General features: G+C 41.4%; 1 protein-coding gene across 1 annotated transcript in view; it reads right to left on the reverse strand.

The window, feature by feature from the left end:
* The window catches only part of LOC142288045 (arylsulfatase H-like), a 76,315-nt gene extending 60,488 nt beyond the window's left edge, over nucleotides 1-15,827 (reverse strand). Inside the window, exons 1-5 of the mRNA XM_075333482.1 lie at nucleotides 15,685-15,827; nucleotides 13,117-13,238; nucleotides 10,900-11,025; nucleotides 5,746-6,169; nucleotides 3,093-3,229 (exon numbers count right to left, since the gene is read on the reverse strand). Of these exons, the coding sequence (XP_075189597.1) occupies nucleotides 3,093-3,229; nucleotides 5,746-6,169; nucleotides 10,900-11,025; nucleotides 13,117-13,238; nucleotides 15,685-15,827 (952 nt within the window). The remainder of the gene's footprint in view (nucleotides 1-3,092; nucleotides 3,230-5,745; nucleotides 6,170-10,899; nucleotides 11,026-13,116; nucleotides 13,239-15,684) is intronic.
* Between the last annotated feature and the right edge of the window lie 1,243 nt (nucleotides 15,828-17,070).

Consider the following 17,070-nt stretch of genomic DNA (forward strand, 5'->3'; position numbering starts at 1 on the left):
CCAGATGTTAACCCCTCGGTTTTTATGGCTGGCTGGTGACACCTTATTAGGGGACAGGTGTTGTGCGGGGCTCTAACTTTGACTACCTGGCTGGTCCAGGGCGTCACACATACACTCCCCATGTTATCCTATGGGATTTGGGGAGTATCTGTATCAATGGTGCGGTATGTGCAGCTGCGGAATATGCTTCAGATGTTCCGCAGCCGCACGTAAATGCATGTCAATTATTCATGTAGAAATACCACTATGGAGATAGAGGCTGGGACTTCTGCAGGTAAGTCGCATGAATGTCCGCAGGTTTACCGCAGATATTTTGCTGGAATCCCGCAGCAATGGGAGCTACTGCGGGAAACCTGCGGACATACTTGCGGATATATCCGCCAATACATTGTCCCATTCACGTACATTAACTTCAAAGGTTATAAAGTTATTAATGTGGTTTTCTCATGTTGCTGAACAGTAGAAAACCCACTCATCTGCCTTTTGGATTCCTAATTGCGGGTGTGATGGGAGGAACAATCCTGTTTAATTAACAGTTTAGGTAAGTAAAATTGTTGTGCTGCATTGTGGGACAGAACAGTGCACTTTCTAATGCTGCAGAGATAGATTTTTTTTTCTGCAACACAGGAGGACCAGAGAAGGGCCACTTTTGTTTGCTGGAGACAGTGTAGCCCTCCATATTCATGAGTGTTGTATAACCTCACTGAACTACTAAATAGCAGGTTTCTGGCTATGCACAGTGCACACAATCAATGGTGTGGGCAGGTTTAAGCAGAACTCAATCTTCAGAGAACTGGTAGATCAGTGACAGATAAAACAATGATTTTAACAAAATTGCAGCAGGTAGCCTAGTAAAGTAAGTGATATATCACTGGAATCAGGGGCTAAAGGTCCCGTCACACAAAAAGATAAATCTTTGGCAGATCTGTGGTTGCAGTGAAATCATGGACATTTGTCATTTGTACATGGCCACAAACCTGACACTGATTGTCCACAATTTCACTGCAACCACAGATCTGCCGCAGATTTATCTCTGCATGTGACAGGGCCTTTAGCCCCTACATCATGCTGCTTTCAGATGGGGTAGCAAAAACTTGTTGACAGATTTCCTTTAATCAAAACTACAATTACTGCAAAAATTGTTCTGTGGAATAGACATTGGGTCCAAATCATCAATGGTTTCAAGCCAAAATTCTGGCATAAAAGCTTTGAAAAGTTGTAAAATTTTGGTGAAATTCAGGGATGCGCATTATTTTGTGATTTTTGGCGTTTTTACACTAGTATCTCCCCGCTACAACGAAATGATGAGGAGCTGGGAAGGGACAGAGTACGGCAGGTATGGGACGGCACAACTCGGCTAAAGGGCCCGTTAAGGCCGTTTTACACACTGCGATATCGTTACCGATATCACTAGCGTGCGTACCCGCCCCCATCGGTTATGCCACAAGGGCAAATCGCTGCCCGTGGCGCACAACATTGCTAACACCCGTCTAACTACTTACCTGCCTAGCGACGTCGCTGTGACCGGCAAACTGCCTTCTTTCTAAGGGGGCGGTTCGTTCGGCGTCAGAGCGACGTCACTAAGCGGGCGCCCAATAGAAACGAAGGGGCAGAGATGAGCGGGACGAAACATCCCGCCCACCTCCTTCCTTCCGCATTGCCGGCGGCCGCAGGTAAGGTGAGATTCCTCGTTCCTGCGGTGTCACACGTAGCGAGGTGTGCTGCCGCATGAACGACGAACAACAACGTACCTGTAGTAGCAACGATAATTGGGAATACGGGGGGCATGTCACCGATTGGCAATTCTGCACGTTTTTGCGATGATGCAAAATCATTCATAGGTGTCACACGCAACGACATCACTAAAGCGGCTGGGTGTGCGTCACAAATTCCGTGACCCCAACGAGATCGCTTAAGCGATGTCGTAGCGTATAAAGCGGCCTTTACATTCAACGACAGATCTAACGATATATCGCCGGGGTCACGGATTCCGTCATGCAAATCCGGCATCGTTAGCGACGTCGTTGCATGTGACAGCAAGGAACAACCATTAACGATGGAAAATAGTCACCAAATCGTCCATCATTGACACTTCGTTCCTTTTTAAATAATCGTTTATTGTTGAGCATCGCTATGTGTGACACCTCGGGAATGACAAACTACAGCTTACCTGCAGCCGCTGGCAATACGGAAGGAAGGAGGTGGGCAGGATGTTACATCCCGCTCATCTCTGCCCCTCCGCTTCTATTGGGCGGCTGCTTAGTGATGCCGCTGTGACACCGCACGAACCGCCCCCTTAGAAAGGAGGCGGTTCGCCGGCAACAGCGACGTTGCTAGGCAGGTAAGTCCGTGTGACGTCTCCAAACGATTTTGTGTGCCACGGGCAGCGATTTGCCCGTGACAAACAACAAACAACGGGGGCGGGTGCTTTCACCAGCGATATCGCTTCGTGTAACACCCCCTTTATTCATGATGATCTGTGGCAATCCATAATCCAGAAATCTCACTTGATTTCTTGATTGGATTAAGATTTCCTGGAAGCGCATGCCACTTGTTAGTCAATCCAGATTCATAAAGAGGCATGCACTATGCCGGTGTTGATCAATCGTGCCTTTGTATGGATTTACATTGTGCTAGACTTTCCTAGTGAATCACACATATTTATTTATTTATATTACTCACTTATATAGTTCCACAGCAGTTTACAGACAGCATCATCACTGTCCCCATTAGGATTGACAATATAAATTCAGTATGTCAGAAGTGTGGGAGGAAACCAGAGGACCCAGAGGAAACCCACGGAGAACATAGAAACTCCTTGTTGATGTTGTCCTTGGTGGGATTTGAACCCAGGACCCCAGCACTGCAATACTTCAGTGCTAACCACTGAGCCATCGTGCCATCCATATGATGGTTAAATATCTTTCAACAAATCCAAGATCCAAGTGGAATTCATGAAATCTAATCCCCGTTGTTTGTATTGTGCGTGTGCTTCCTAATGTACAAAGTACACTGAATGTTTCATAAAGTATATAATGAGTTCATAAAGGCGCAAAGTATAAAAATATCCAATGTATGTATATAGAACGTACCAATCATCCAGTCCATTTCCTCTATGTTGTCTCCATACAAGTCGTGTTGGCTTCTCCCTCTGAACTGCCTAGTAGTATAATAAGGAGTGTGGATATGAAGGAAAGATACAAGGAGAAGGAATGGCCTGTCTCTATTCCTAAAACACAATAAAAATGTTTTTACCTAGGCATTAATGACCTAGTAGGATATATTTTACAACGATACAGTCTTAATGAATATTCTAACAATTTTACTGGGTTTATGTTACTTAGTAATCAGGAGATATCTCTAAAAAAGAGGTATCAATATATAATAACATTTTTGCAAACTATTATAAAAATTATGTACAGGTTTTAAAGGCAACTAGACTAATGAAAGTGATGAGATCTGTCCTTCAAAGTCACGCTAGAAAAACTGGTCTTTCAGCTGAGCAAAATATGTGTGTAAATATTTTAAATTTGTAACATATATGGTAAAGGTGGAAAAGTGGGGCAAGGAGCAGTATGGCTCATTTTAGAAAAGGTTATACAAACTAATGTTCTATGTTGCAAATCTGCTTTATTACTGTTTGTTTTAATGTCATGTTTTTCTGCATGTTAATATTTGTCTTTGTGTAAGGCCTGTTTCAGACGTCAGTGATTCTGGTACGTATGTGCTACTTTTTATACGTACCAGAGTCACTGACATATGCAGACCCATTATAATCAATAGGTCTGTGCACACATCAGTGATTTTTCACTGTGTCTCCGTGCGGCGTACACATGTGTCTGTGATAGCCGCATGGAGACAAGTCCGTTTTTTTCTGGCATCACTGATGTTCCACGGAGCACACTATGGTGTGGTCCGTGAAACACGTACCAGAAAAATACGGACATTGAAAATAAAAAGCATTTTCAACTCACCTTCTCCAGCGACGCTCTGTGCAGCCTGTGCTCTCTGCAGCTTCCTGGCCGGCTCATTATGGCATGCGTATTCATGAACGCAGCCATAGCCAACCCAGAAGTAGCTGCAGAGAGCAGAGTCAACGGCGGCTGTATGCTGCCGAGCTGGAGAGGTCACCTCCAGGGACAGCAGGAACGGGACAGGTGAATATACATCCATATGCAAACATGAATCATGTATCACAGATTGCACATGGACAACCCACGTGTTCCGTGAATCATGGCACATGGAGGGACATAAGCATTTTTTACATGTCAGTGAAAAACGTCTGTGTTTTTCACTGACGTGTGAAACAGGCCTTAGTGGTATCTTAAGGTCCGTTTACATGGACCGATCGTGACACTAAACGACTGCCGATCATTGGTTGATTAATAGCCTAATTACGCAGGTAGACCCCAGGAGATTATGTGCAATGAGCGATCATTAACAGATTGCTCAGGGTACACAGGCTGCCATAGTTCTCAGCAGTGCGAGTCATGTTTAAAAAGGACCTAAAAACTAACAGGCAGATAGTTGATAATTACCTGCCTGTTGTGCCCGGCATTGATTTCTGCCAGCACAGATTTTTCAACGACCGCTCCTGCTGGCAATTTAGCTGCTCCACATCAACAGAGAAGATCATTCTCTTTCCGTATGCTCTGTCAGCGGGATGTGACTGCGGAAGTCATGCTGATTGACAGCAGACTCTTCTCAGTTAAGCAGCGAGGACCTTGTTGTCAATAAGCATGACATCGGCAGTCTTGCATTGTGAACAGATCAGAGCAGAAGACAAACCGCTGCTCTATTTACATTTGGTCAGGAGTGGTCAATAACTGCTTTATGTCAGCACAGATTAGCACCAGGCACAATAGCCAGGTAGTTAGCGACTACTTACCTATTAGTTCTTAGGCTCATAGTAAAAAAAGAAGTCCACAATAACCCCTTTAAACTTGGCTAGGTGACTATGCAACTCGAGTGAGTTGTCCAGGATTCCTGTCAATCAGTCCAGAGTGTTACTGGATTCATGTCAGGCTAACCAGATTCTTTAGATAAAGCTTACTTAGTAAACAGTATTGCTCATATTACATTCTGGTTTAATGCCCACAAAACTGCACAAACACATGTCTTGATCATAATTCTTAGCTTTTCTGCACCTCACAACTATAAAGAACATTTGTCACCCATACTTTTCATTAGAAAAACTGAAAAATATCTGGTGGCCATATTTGTATTTGAAAGAAATAATGTTTTATCCTAAATCTACTGGAGGATAGGCTTCTTTACCATAAGAATCAAAAGAAGGAGCCAGCACTATTTCTATACTGTATTTGTTGATAAAATAGAGATTTTTGGCAAAACATCAAAGGCCGAATAAATACCACCATAGCATATCAGCACACTATAGGCTAATGGTCCACAGAGGCAACAAACAATGGCATAAAGTGCAATACAGGTCTGCAAGAGAGAACTGTAGGGTTTCTGTATCACTGTATAGTGGTCATGGATAAATGCCACTTATACACTTTGGAATACACATATCTGGGATATTTTAGCAGTTATATCTTTTTTGCACCCCTTATAAATTTTAGAATGTTACTATTAGTTCCAAACAATGTTCATGCTTTAATAAAGTATAAAAGACTTAGAGAGCTATTCACACATAAATCATAACGACAGTATAATGTTCTACTACTATTTAACTATTAACCATTGTACTCTTCTTTGTTGTTAATGTGCAATTGTATACTTTACCTGTTAATAAATTCCTTGGCTTCTTTAACCATTTGCCCAGCCTTTTCTTCTAGATCCATCGGTTGTTCAATAATTTCAAAGTTTCTCATAAATAAACAGTTCCAGTATGGTTGGAAAGCATAAGCTATATACCAATACGTGAAATACAATGTGCCAGACAGGGCACAGATTACAATTATTTTCCAGGGAATGTTGATTAAATTCCATTTGTTGCAGGCTATAAGTGTAAGCACCGCGATAAGGAATAGCTGTGCTTGCAAAAATAACTTCCTTTTATAGTTCACATGCACCTCACTTGGCCTTGAGACTTCACAGTCATTGACAAGTGTGAACGGAGTACCATAAAAATAATCAAAGCCATGGTTTAATGGATGGTGGCAAAAATCATCCCTAGAGTTACAGTTTACCCCAAGATGCCATTTACCTGGTTAAAATAAAAAGCAAAAACATATGTGTGTTAGTACAATATTCATTTTACATCTATAAATTTAATTTGGGGAGCAACATGAAAATCACAATGGGACAGAATAAAAATATGTTGCAGATGTAAAACTGGAATATTTAATTAATATTCATCAAACAGCTTAGGTCATTTTTTGAAGATCTTTTAAGTGTTTGCCTCAACTGAAAATCACAATTTTTAAAGGAAATCAATCATCCGGATTTTCTTGTATAACCTAATGCCAGTGCTATACTGGCACTATGAGGCTGATTCTCTACATACCTGTAGTGGTCAGCTCGGATGTTTAGGTTTTGATATCCAAGAAAGTGAAGTTTATAAAATTAGCTGCTTGTTGAGTGACAGTTGCAATGGAGCAGATAATAAATTCATGGCAAACACCATGGATTGTGTTATATATGTGTAAAGAATGTAAATATTAATGTGGTATAGTCCCTAAGGGAGTTTGTTAAAAAGGTTCTAGGATGTTGCTACCTATTGGTCCGTTATTGTATTATGGGTATTTTGTAGGATGATTAATAGTTAATGTAGGTGGAGACAGAGCAAAGGCTGCAGGCAGCAGGTATCTTAGAAAGTCAGTTAGTGTGAGGACAGAGTGAGAAGAGGATGTGAGAACCTGGCCTGCCAGGCCAAGCATGCATGTTTCCAGCTGGCTGGACCCAGAAAATCCCCGGTGGGAACACTACCGGAGGTACACAGCCTAAGGCTCAGGGTTGGTGTTAGGAGAGCACCTGAAAGACCCCTACTCTACAGGAGAATAGAGACCAGGAGTCACTGGGTGGGTAGAAAGTAGGAGAGAGTCTGTGCCAGGAAGTCCTCAAGCAGCAAGCAGGAGTAATCTATGTGTAAAGAAGGAACAATATGAATGTACACCTTACCATGAACCACATAGCCGGAAGATGTTATGCTTCACATACTGTAAAGATTATGTTGAAATAAAAATGCTAATTAAAGTTATAGATTGAAGAAAAGTGTCTGGTGTCCGCTGAATTCTGTGTGACGTATACTGAAAATGAGAAGTGGGAGCCAGCTGCTACTGGCAGCCTAGAAGTGGCCCAGAAGATCTGGATAGCTGGAGTCTCTGACCCACAAGTGAGTACCATGCAGCACATGTCCCCACAAATGTCCCCTTTCATTGTAGAGGTGGCTGGGGCACGGAATGACGCTGCAGGGCTGCTCAGCAGATGGGATTTGTCCCCGCCCACGACTACAAATGCCCCATGCCACCCTTACAAAGTCATGACAACAGCTGAAATCTATCAATTATTAGAAAGCAATCCTTTCTTTTATTGAAAAATAATACCAGCTGGTTCAACTTATGGCCTATAAAAAAGGTATCTCCTTACAAAGGTGCCACACAAGAAACATCTCATGATGGGAAAAACCAGTAAGCTGTCTCAAGATCTCTGCCAAGTTATTGTTGAAAAACAGACAGATGAAATGGGTTACTGAATTTCTAAATTATTGAAGGTTCCATTGAGCACTGTTGGGACCACAATACATAAGTGGAAAAGACATAATTTGACCATATACTTGCCTCGACCGGGTGCTACCCACAAGATTTGGGACAGAAGAGTGAAAAGAATTATCAGAAAAGTTGTCCAAGAGCCAAGGACCACCTGTAGAGAGCTACAGAAAGACCTGTAATCAGTAGGTACAATTGTTTCTTAGAAAGCATAAGTAATGCACTTAACCTCCATGACCTGCATGCATGTTCACCATGCAAGAATCCATTGCTAAATAAAAAAATCATGTTCAAGCACATTTAAGGTTTACTCAACAACATTTAGACAAGCCTATGAAATACTCAGAGAATGTAGTCTGGTCCTAGGAGTTAGAAATTGAACCCTTTGGATGTCATAATGCATACCATGTTTGGAGGCCTTTAACACTTTACCAACAGTGCAGTTTGGAAGGGGGAATATAATGATGTTGGGCTGTTTTTCAGCATATGGCACTGGCAAACTTCATATAATTGTAGAAAGTATGAATGGACAAATGTTCAGAGACATTTTTGATTAAAATCTTCCATCTACCAGTATTATGCAACTGAAACTAGGGTGGACATTTCAGGAAGACTATGATCCCAATGAAAGTCTCAATTGGTTTCAAAGAAAGAAACTAAAGCTACTAATAATAACCCAGCCAATCACTTGACCTGAAATCAATAGAAAATTTAAGGAAGGCACTAAAGCTCTAAGTTCATAGAAGGTACCCACAGAACCTCAAGGATTTGAAAAGTGTTTGGGTCAAAATCACAGCTGAGCAATATATGCAACTAGTTTCGCCATTAAGGAGGCATCTTGTATCTGTCATCAGCAACAAAGGCTTTTGTACGAAATTTTTATTAAATTTCAGAAAGTGTGTTCAATATTTTTTACCTGTCATTTCTCATTATTACACACAACTTTATTTATAGACATCTCTGATTTTATTTCTTTGCATGTGGTGATTGGATGGATTGCTATCAGCATATGCTGATAATTTCATGTCAATATCACGTTTAGAAATAGATTTACTTAAAAAAAATAATATATCGGTGATGTGTTCAATACTTATTTCACCAGTTGTACATCTTCTATCCATAAGACAGATGCTAAATTTATGAGCCCAAGTCCACTGTGTGAATAGAGCAGTTGCTCACTACAGCTCATTCACACACAGGACTTTGGGTCCCTAGATCTTAGGACAGTGAGGTTCTCAGCAACTAGACTCTTGTGGGGCCCCGAGGCTCGGTGTCGGTGCAGCGGTGCATTACCTTCAGGGACTCCACGCGGCTGGATCTCGTCACAGGTAGGAAATCCTCTATTTTGATTGTCGTGACTCTCAGAATTGCGGTCAATGGGGACCGCCACTGCAGGTTAGGGGTGCCTGGGGCTGATGGTAGGTGCAGTCAGTTGTAATAGCCTCCTGAGAGTGAGGCATGCCCCAGGGTCCCGTGTAGGTGTGTGGAACTACAAGTCGCAGAATGACTCACACGCACAAGCAGGATGTCTTTCAGGGATTTTACTCACTGATGGTGGCAGGGTGAGTAACCCGGGCGTAGCTGGGATGAACCAGGCTGGAACCAGGTGTCCTTCAGGCTGACTTATGAGGGTGGCTACCAACTCGCCTTCCTTAGCCTGTAGTGTTTTGGGGTAACCCCTGCTTGAAGCCCTGCTGGGGTCGCCCAGGGAAGTTGCTGGTGCCTCTCTCCCCTTCTTTTTGGCCCGTTTGCTTGTAGCCTGGACCAGGTCACTCCGGCTGCTTGCCTCCTGTGAGCTATGGGCCCTCACTTTGGCTACGTGGCTGCGGACTCTGTGGTGTTGTCTTGGGGGTGTAAAGTGCCCCCTCATGCAGGTTTGGCAAAGGACAAGTGGATCTATCCCTGCACTGGGACCTGTTACCCGTTTGGGCCTGGTATCTCCCTGACAGTCTCCTTACTTTCCACTCCGTTGCTCTCTCTTTAGCCGTGTGTGGATTTCGGGCAGCACTACCAGGTGACCGTTCTCCCCCGTCGGTAGTCACTGCGCGTACGTTGTCAGAATTGTGTAGAGCTACAGGGTCTGCTTCTGCCCTCCCTGAACTTCACCACTCAACTGTCCTCGGCTCACTCTTCCCTCCTCTCCTGTTCTTGCCTACGTCACCTAGCAACCAGGCTCTCTACCACACCCCTCGAGAGGAGATGGAGGCTTCGCCCCCTCCTGGGATCCCCAGGGGTCCTCTCAAAGGTAAATGTGTGAGACCTGATCACTATGCGCCTGTGTAGTCACACCTCGGTCAGCCTTCTGGATCACCTGTTTTGTACTGTCCCCAGCATGGGTGCAGTACTCAGTGGTGCCTGACCAGGTCAGGGGCGCCACACTCTCAGTATTCAAACATTTAACATCTATCTTCTATATAGGTTTTTTATGTTCTTTATGGAACAAAAACCTTAAATCCAAATTAATGAGTGAACACAGTAATAAAAGTTGGGGAGATAAAGCAGCTTGGGCAAGTTTTAGCATGTCAGAAAACTTGGAAAATAATAATGCAAGTACTAGTCACACACATATCATTAAAATTTACATTATTAAGTTGACATCTAATTCAGGATTCCCGAGCCATATGCAATGTGAATCAGACTTGGGTTCCATCACTGCAACTAGGAATGTTTTACTTTGAAACACTGCAACTTTTAAGAGAAGATATAGATTTAAAACCTGGCTTGGTGAATAGTCCAAGAAGCTATCTGATGCCAGCTTCTCCAATACATTGACAAGTCTCCCCTATATACACACTGCTCCTTGGACTAGTTAACCATGTTACATTGTTTCGACCACCACTTAAAAGATGCAGCATATCAGTGTATCACATGCTTGACTGACTTGGCTGAGCCGGTCTCTGATTCTGGCTACACATAGTTTGTACAACGTGAATCAAATTCCATTTAAAATACAATTTTAAAAAAATCTAAACTAAAACTGCTAGAAACCAATATCGATTTGCAGCCCTAGCTCTGATCTGGAAAATCTCAGCTGAATTTAACATCTATAGTCATTATGTGTACCTGCTAAATATAAGAGCAATTTTGATGTGTAGTAGGTTTAATACAATTGGATGAGATCCACCCTGGTTCACTTGACTCAGGAGAAGTGTCTTTTTCAAAACATACAACTCTTTATACATTTATTCAAAGGTAGTTTAAAAAAAATCCCAAATCAGTAAATACGCACCAATGATTCCTGTAGAATATCCTTGCTCCTTTAAGATTTTGGCAAATGTTGTTTCATTTGTAGGAAGTCCTCCTGATACAGCATTCCATAATAGCACCTCATAACCATTACTATGGCCAGTCATACCTAAACAAATCCAGAACAGAGCACAGATATCAATCACTCATGGTTCACATGTTCAAGTTATGCTAGAATATTACCAAAACTTAAATATCACAGAAAACTGCACAATCAAGGATAAATAATGGCCTTACTGATATTATTTACATTATGAAGGAATCTTGTTAGGTTACTCCATAAAGATAATTGATTAAAGAGAACCTTTCACCAGTCGGAATTGGTTAATGTGGCCAAATTATGGAATAGTGACTGCAAAGCTGAAAAACCCGTATGTTTTGTTTTTAATTTCTTCTTACTGTTGTCTTGTGGAGATATTGGCTTGTAAAGTTTAGGTTATAATTTAGCTTAAGTTCCAAGGCACAAAACACTTTTCGTGATTACTAAAATGTTTCCATTTCTTTGTGGAGTTACATGGGTGGTAGTATAGGTGAGTTTGCAGAACTGCAAAAGTAGGGATGCAAGAAGTGTTTGTAATGAGACAAAGCTCAGCACTGCTGTACACCCCTAAATTTGTTTAACCCCTTCACGACCTTGGACGGATCTATCTGTCCAGGATCGTGTCCCGTTAAGCCCCGTCCCCTGCCGCGGGCAGGCGGCGTGGATCGGCACACATATCAGCTGTTTTCAACAGCTGACATGCGTGCCTGCTATCCGCAGGTGGAATCGCTTCCACCCGCGGCCATTAACCCCTTAAATCTTGTTGGCAAAGTCTGGCAGCAAGATTTAAATGCACGCGCGCGGACATGTTTGTTACTTACCGCCGCCCCCACCGGAAGTCACGTGTGTTATCACGTGACTATCGGTGGTTGCCATTGTAGCAAAGGGTCATGTGATGACGCCTGCTGCTATGATGTTTCACTTTCGTTTTCCCTCGGCCGAGAGCATAGGGAAAACCAAAGTGACTGAATCTGCTGTTTACAGCTGTATTGCTGTGATCAGCAGATAGCGATCAGCGATCGGATTGCTGATTGCTATAGCCCCCTAGGGGGACTAGTAAAATAAAAAACAGTAAAAAAAAGTTTTAGAAAATAAAAAAAAAAAAACCTAAAAGTTCAAATCACCCCCCTTTACCACCATTGAGAATTAAAGGGTTAAAAAATAAATAAATATACACATATTTGGTATCGCCGCGTTCAGAAATGCCCGATCTATCAAAATATAAAATCAATTAATCTGATTGGTAAACGGCGTAGTGGCAAAAAAATTCCAAACGCCAAAATTACGTTTTTTGGTCGCCGCAAATTTTACGCAAAATGCAATAACAGGCGATCAAAACGTAGCATCTGCGCAAAAATGGTACCATTATAAACGTCAGCTCGAGCCGCAAAAAATAAGCCATCACTGAGCCATAGATCCCAAAAAATAAGAACGCTACGTGTTTCGGAAAATGGCGCAAAACGTGCGCCACTTTTATTGGACAAACTTGTGAATTTTTTTAACCCCTTAGATACAAGTAAACCTATACATGTTTGGTGTCTACAAACTCGCACCGACCTGAGGCATCACATACATACATCATTTTTATCATATAGTGAACACGGTGAATAAAATATCCCAAAAACTATTGTACGATCCCACTTTTATTGCAATTTTTCCGCACTTGGAATTTTTTTGCTGTTTTCCAGTACACTATATGGTAAAACTTATGATTTCATTTAAAAGTACAACTCGTCCCGCAAAAAAAAAGCCCTCATATGGCAAGATTGACGGAATAATAAAAAAGTTACGGCTCTCGGAAGAAAAGGAGCAAAAAACAAAAACGCAAAAACGGAAAGTGCCCGGGGGCTGAAGGGCTTAAATTGCCATGGCATCCGTCACTACCTCATTAGGTTGCAAAGCCTAATACTTGTATGTTCAATTTGCACATGGGATGCCAGGCCGAGGATGCTGAATTAACAGCTAAAGACTGCCCTGGTAGAGGTGACAGAGAACTGGATGCTGGACCCAATCTTTTTGTTCAACCATATCATATAAAGTAACAATTGTCTCTTTTTCAGTAGAGTTAGAAACATTTACTGTAAACCTGCATTAAAATGTCCCTTTAATAGATTACATTTTTTTACATATTTGCCTAAAATTAACAAGTGTGAATATTACCTGTTCTGATAGGGTATCGGCCAGTCAAAAATGCTGCTCTACTTGGAGAACATAAAGAAGCTGCAGCAATGTGTTGAGTTAGCTTTACACCTTCTCTGGCCAGTCTATCAATATTTGGAGTCCTGAAATATGATTGACATTAAATCATTAGTTAATCTTGAATGAAGTCGTTTGCCAAAGAGGGTTCCAACCCGTTCTATAACAATTTGTAGAAAACACTTGGCACACTAATATTTTGAGCATTATATAATAATAGAGTCCCAAAGAAATGCACAGTTTCGACCCTTAATTCTGGGTCTTCATGAGACACAAACTGCTGGAAAAGTGTATAAATGCTGAATGACCTTGTGAAATAGTGAGCACTTGCTGGATATGGGTGCCCATACCCAACGAGTGCTCGCAATTTCACAGCATTTATTTCCTCCTACAGCAGTCTGTGATTGATGAAGATCTAGGATTAAGAATCAAGACATTGCATTTTTTTGGGACTTCTTTATAATAAAAATCTTCTTTGCTCAAAATACTGGAGTGCTAAGTGTATTCTACAAAATGAAATCATTAATTATCACAACAAAAATAACCTAACAGTTAAAAATATAATGTGCTCATATCTGCATCATTCAATGAAATTCCATAATTTTCTATCTCAGTGACCACAGAGTCTAGACCCCTTAATACTTGGTTGTCGTAATCATAAGCAAGAAAGGAAATATACAAAGTATAACGTATCAGAGACATCTTACAATTAGGGTGTTAGTAGAGATTATATGTGATTGAGCTAGTCTGGTATAAGCATAGGGAATACTTATTTTCATAAAGTTACTTTAATTCAATTAACCCTTCAAATCAGTTTTCTTTGACTTTACGTAAGCAAAACCTTAAAAAAAAATTCCAATTGGCAAAAATGAGAAAATGCTAAAATCATACAATTTTTGGCCGTATAGGATCAGGATCAGACAGCCGAGCATTTAACGCAAAAGTCGTCGATCTTACCAAGATTTGGTAAAGTGATCGGATGGCAAAAACCATCCTCTCCCTGCCCAGCACAGCCATGTCAAATATTGGCATGGCTGTGATTGGTCACTGTAAAATAAAAGAAGAAAAAGGGTTAAAGCAGTACTTACCACGTCCCCGTGGCTGCAGCGCTACTTCCGGGTCCGACAATTATCACTCATAGATATTCACCGCTTTCCCCTTCCACCGGCATCTGTGATTGGCTGCCGTTGGACCACGCCCCTACCCTCTGAGACAGCATTTGTGATTGGTTGGAATCACACACGCTGTCTGTGTCCTTAGATTGGTGAAAAGTAATTAAATAAAACATTTGGAGTAGGGTTCCTCCTGTATTGATACCAGCACAGATAAAGCCGTCTGCTGTAGACTGCACCACGCAGCCATGCACTTATATTGGCTGTGTATCCATACAAAAGGAACTGCATGCAGTTTTTTTTTTATTATTTAAATAAATATATAGATACATATAAAAAATCGGCTTGCGGTTCCCCCCAATTTTGATACCCAGCCAACATAAAGCCCGACAGCTGGAGTCTGCTATTCTCAGGCTGGAGAGACTCATGATTATTGGTAGCCCCCAGCCTGAATATATCAGCCTGCAGCTGTGCGGAATTGCCGCATTTATTATATGCGACAGTCCCAGCACTTTACCCGGCTCTTCCTGATTGCCCTGGTGCTGTGACAATCGAGGTAATATAAGGAGATTACAGCCCACAGCTGTCACTATCCTATAAGTAAAAAGAAATAAACACTAACACCAAAAAAATCCTTTATTTCAAAAAAATATTAAAAAAAACACCCTCTTTCACCAATTTTTACACCATATTCCTGCCCCAAACTACACCTCTTGGCAAAAACAAATCTCGTCATTGCTGCATGCGGTATGATGCAGTAGTGGTGCTATTTTTTGCCAGGGGATATAGATTGGATGCAGGAATATGGTGTAAAAAAATCTGCAACAAATCTGCATCTCTTTGAAAAAAAATGCACAAAAACAGTTTTGATGCCGTTTTGGTACAGTTTTCTTCCAGGAGGTGCAAGTTTGGTGCTGAAATCTGATGCAGACAGTGGAAGGGGAAAGCAGTGAATATGCATTAGTGATAATTTTTGGACTCAGAAGTAGTGCTGCAGCCGTGAGGAGACTCAATAAGTCTGTAGGACTTTAACCCTTTTTATTTTCTTTCATTTACAACCCCCTACACCATTTTACAACCCATCACTTATACCTCCCATTGAATCTAATGGGTTTGGCTAGGATCGACGATCAGATCGGCTAGCATCGTTGATACGATCGCAATCTGAGGCGGGATCGACAATCTTTAATGGATCCGATCCTTGGCAGGATCGCTCCTCTCTAATCTAGTGAACACTTGAAATGGAAGAAGGACATTTTTATATAATACCAGTGAATACTGATAAAGGATTGTTTATTTATAGATTTTTACAATAAATTTACAGTCTACAAAACCTTACCTACCTAAACCATGTGTCCTTATAAAAACTGTACATATTAGAATGCCAACTACAAACCAGACTAATTCTCCAATAAGTTACCTTATAGTGGTATTTCCATAACAACCAACATCTCCAATTCCAAGGTCATCAGCCAAAAATAATAGTATACTTGGCTTTTGAGCAGCTGCTTCATTTACTGGATATAAACCGAGGACCAAAAGTAGAACTGGTAAAACAGCCATCTATTTAATACCTGGAAAATAAAAAAGATGTATGGGAATTTTAAATAGACAGACAATTAAATGATTAATCTTGCAATAATGGTACCCAGCCAATTTAACCCCAAGTAAAAAAGCAAAGAGGTCAAAAAACTATCACGGCTTACTGCCAATCATCCATATACTGAAGGTAGGTATAAATAAAGCAGGGTGAGTCTGTTGGAGAGGAGTGGACATTTATCTATGATTACAGAAAATCTTAAGGTTCATTTGCATACTTGTCAGCTTGTGAGCTACCAGGAATAATCTAAAAAGGAGTATAAAAAAAGCTGCACACATACTGTATATATTGTAAATAATGAATGATCCCTTTCTGCATAAGCCACACACCAAACGCACTAAATAGAGCTATAGAACTTGACTAGAGCCCATTTATATGGATCTCAGAACAGGCCCACCCATCAAACTTACCCAAACCAAACCTCCTCTTATACAGACCCAACACCACATCCCCCAGACGTTGACCTGATTATGGTATGTAATACAGGTATGTTAGCTACCTGGAAGAAGAAGAGCTACTTTGTTGACATGGAGAAGCTTATTGACCACTTTATGCACTGTGCACAACAGTCAGGTAGTTCTCTCTGTTAGCAACTACTTGCCTGTAATTTTTTAGGCACATTGTTAAGTAGACAGCCTGTGAACTTACACAGATATTTCACCACTGCCACCAATTTGTCACGAAGAAGCAGTTTGCGGCCTCCAAACATCAGGATAATATGATGATTGGAGGTAGCAAAGTGCTTGTTTGTGACAAATTGGGAGGGACAGTTTGTTACAGCGCATGGTAGATTTGTGCTGCAAGATCCGGCCCCCACCTGCTGGGTCATTTCCCATATATTTAGTAGCCCACAAGGATATTTAATGGCATAGACTACATACGAAGACTCAGAGGTGAAATACCTTGTATTGGATAGCCATGTCCTGTCTCGGGGTGTATACCCTGCTGCCCTTGAGTACATTATTGCACTGCAGGCAGCCTAGGCATGGAAATGTTCCACTCTTTGGTGTCAGGAGATGAGTTTGTGTTCTTTTGATGCTGCCTGATCCTATGCATTTTCTGAATTTCCAGCTAGCTGTGTAGCAATACAGTAATTCTCTTTTTGATTTTCCCCTTTGTTTTTCCTCATTTTTTCCATTATCTTAGTATTTTCCTTTCTCTGACTGTCTCACATTGCTCACATTGCTATCCTGACCAAATTATCAG

This window comes from Anomaloglossus baeobatrachus, chromosome 2 (genome assembly GCF_048569485.1).
Source record: "Anomaloglossus baeobatrachus isolate aAnoBae1 chromosome 2, aAnoBae1.hap1, whole genome shotgun sequence".
Lineage (NCBI taxonomy): Eukaryota > Metazoa > Chordata > Amphibia > Anura > Aromobatidae > Anomaloglossus > Anomaloglossus baeobatrachus.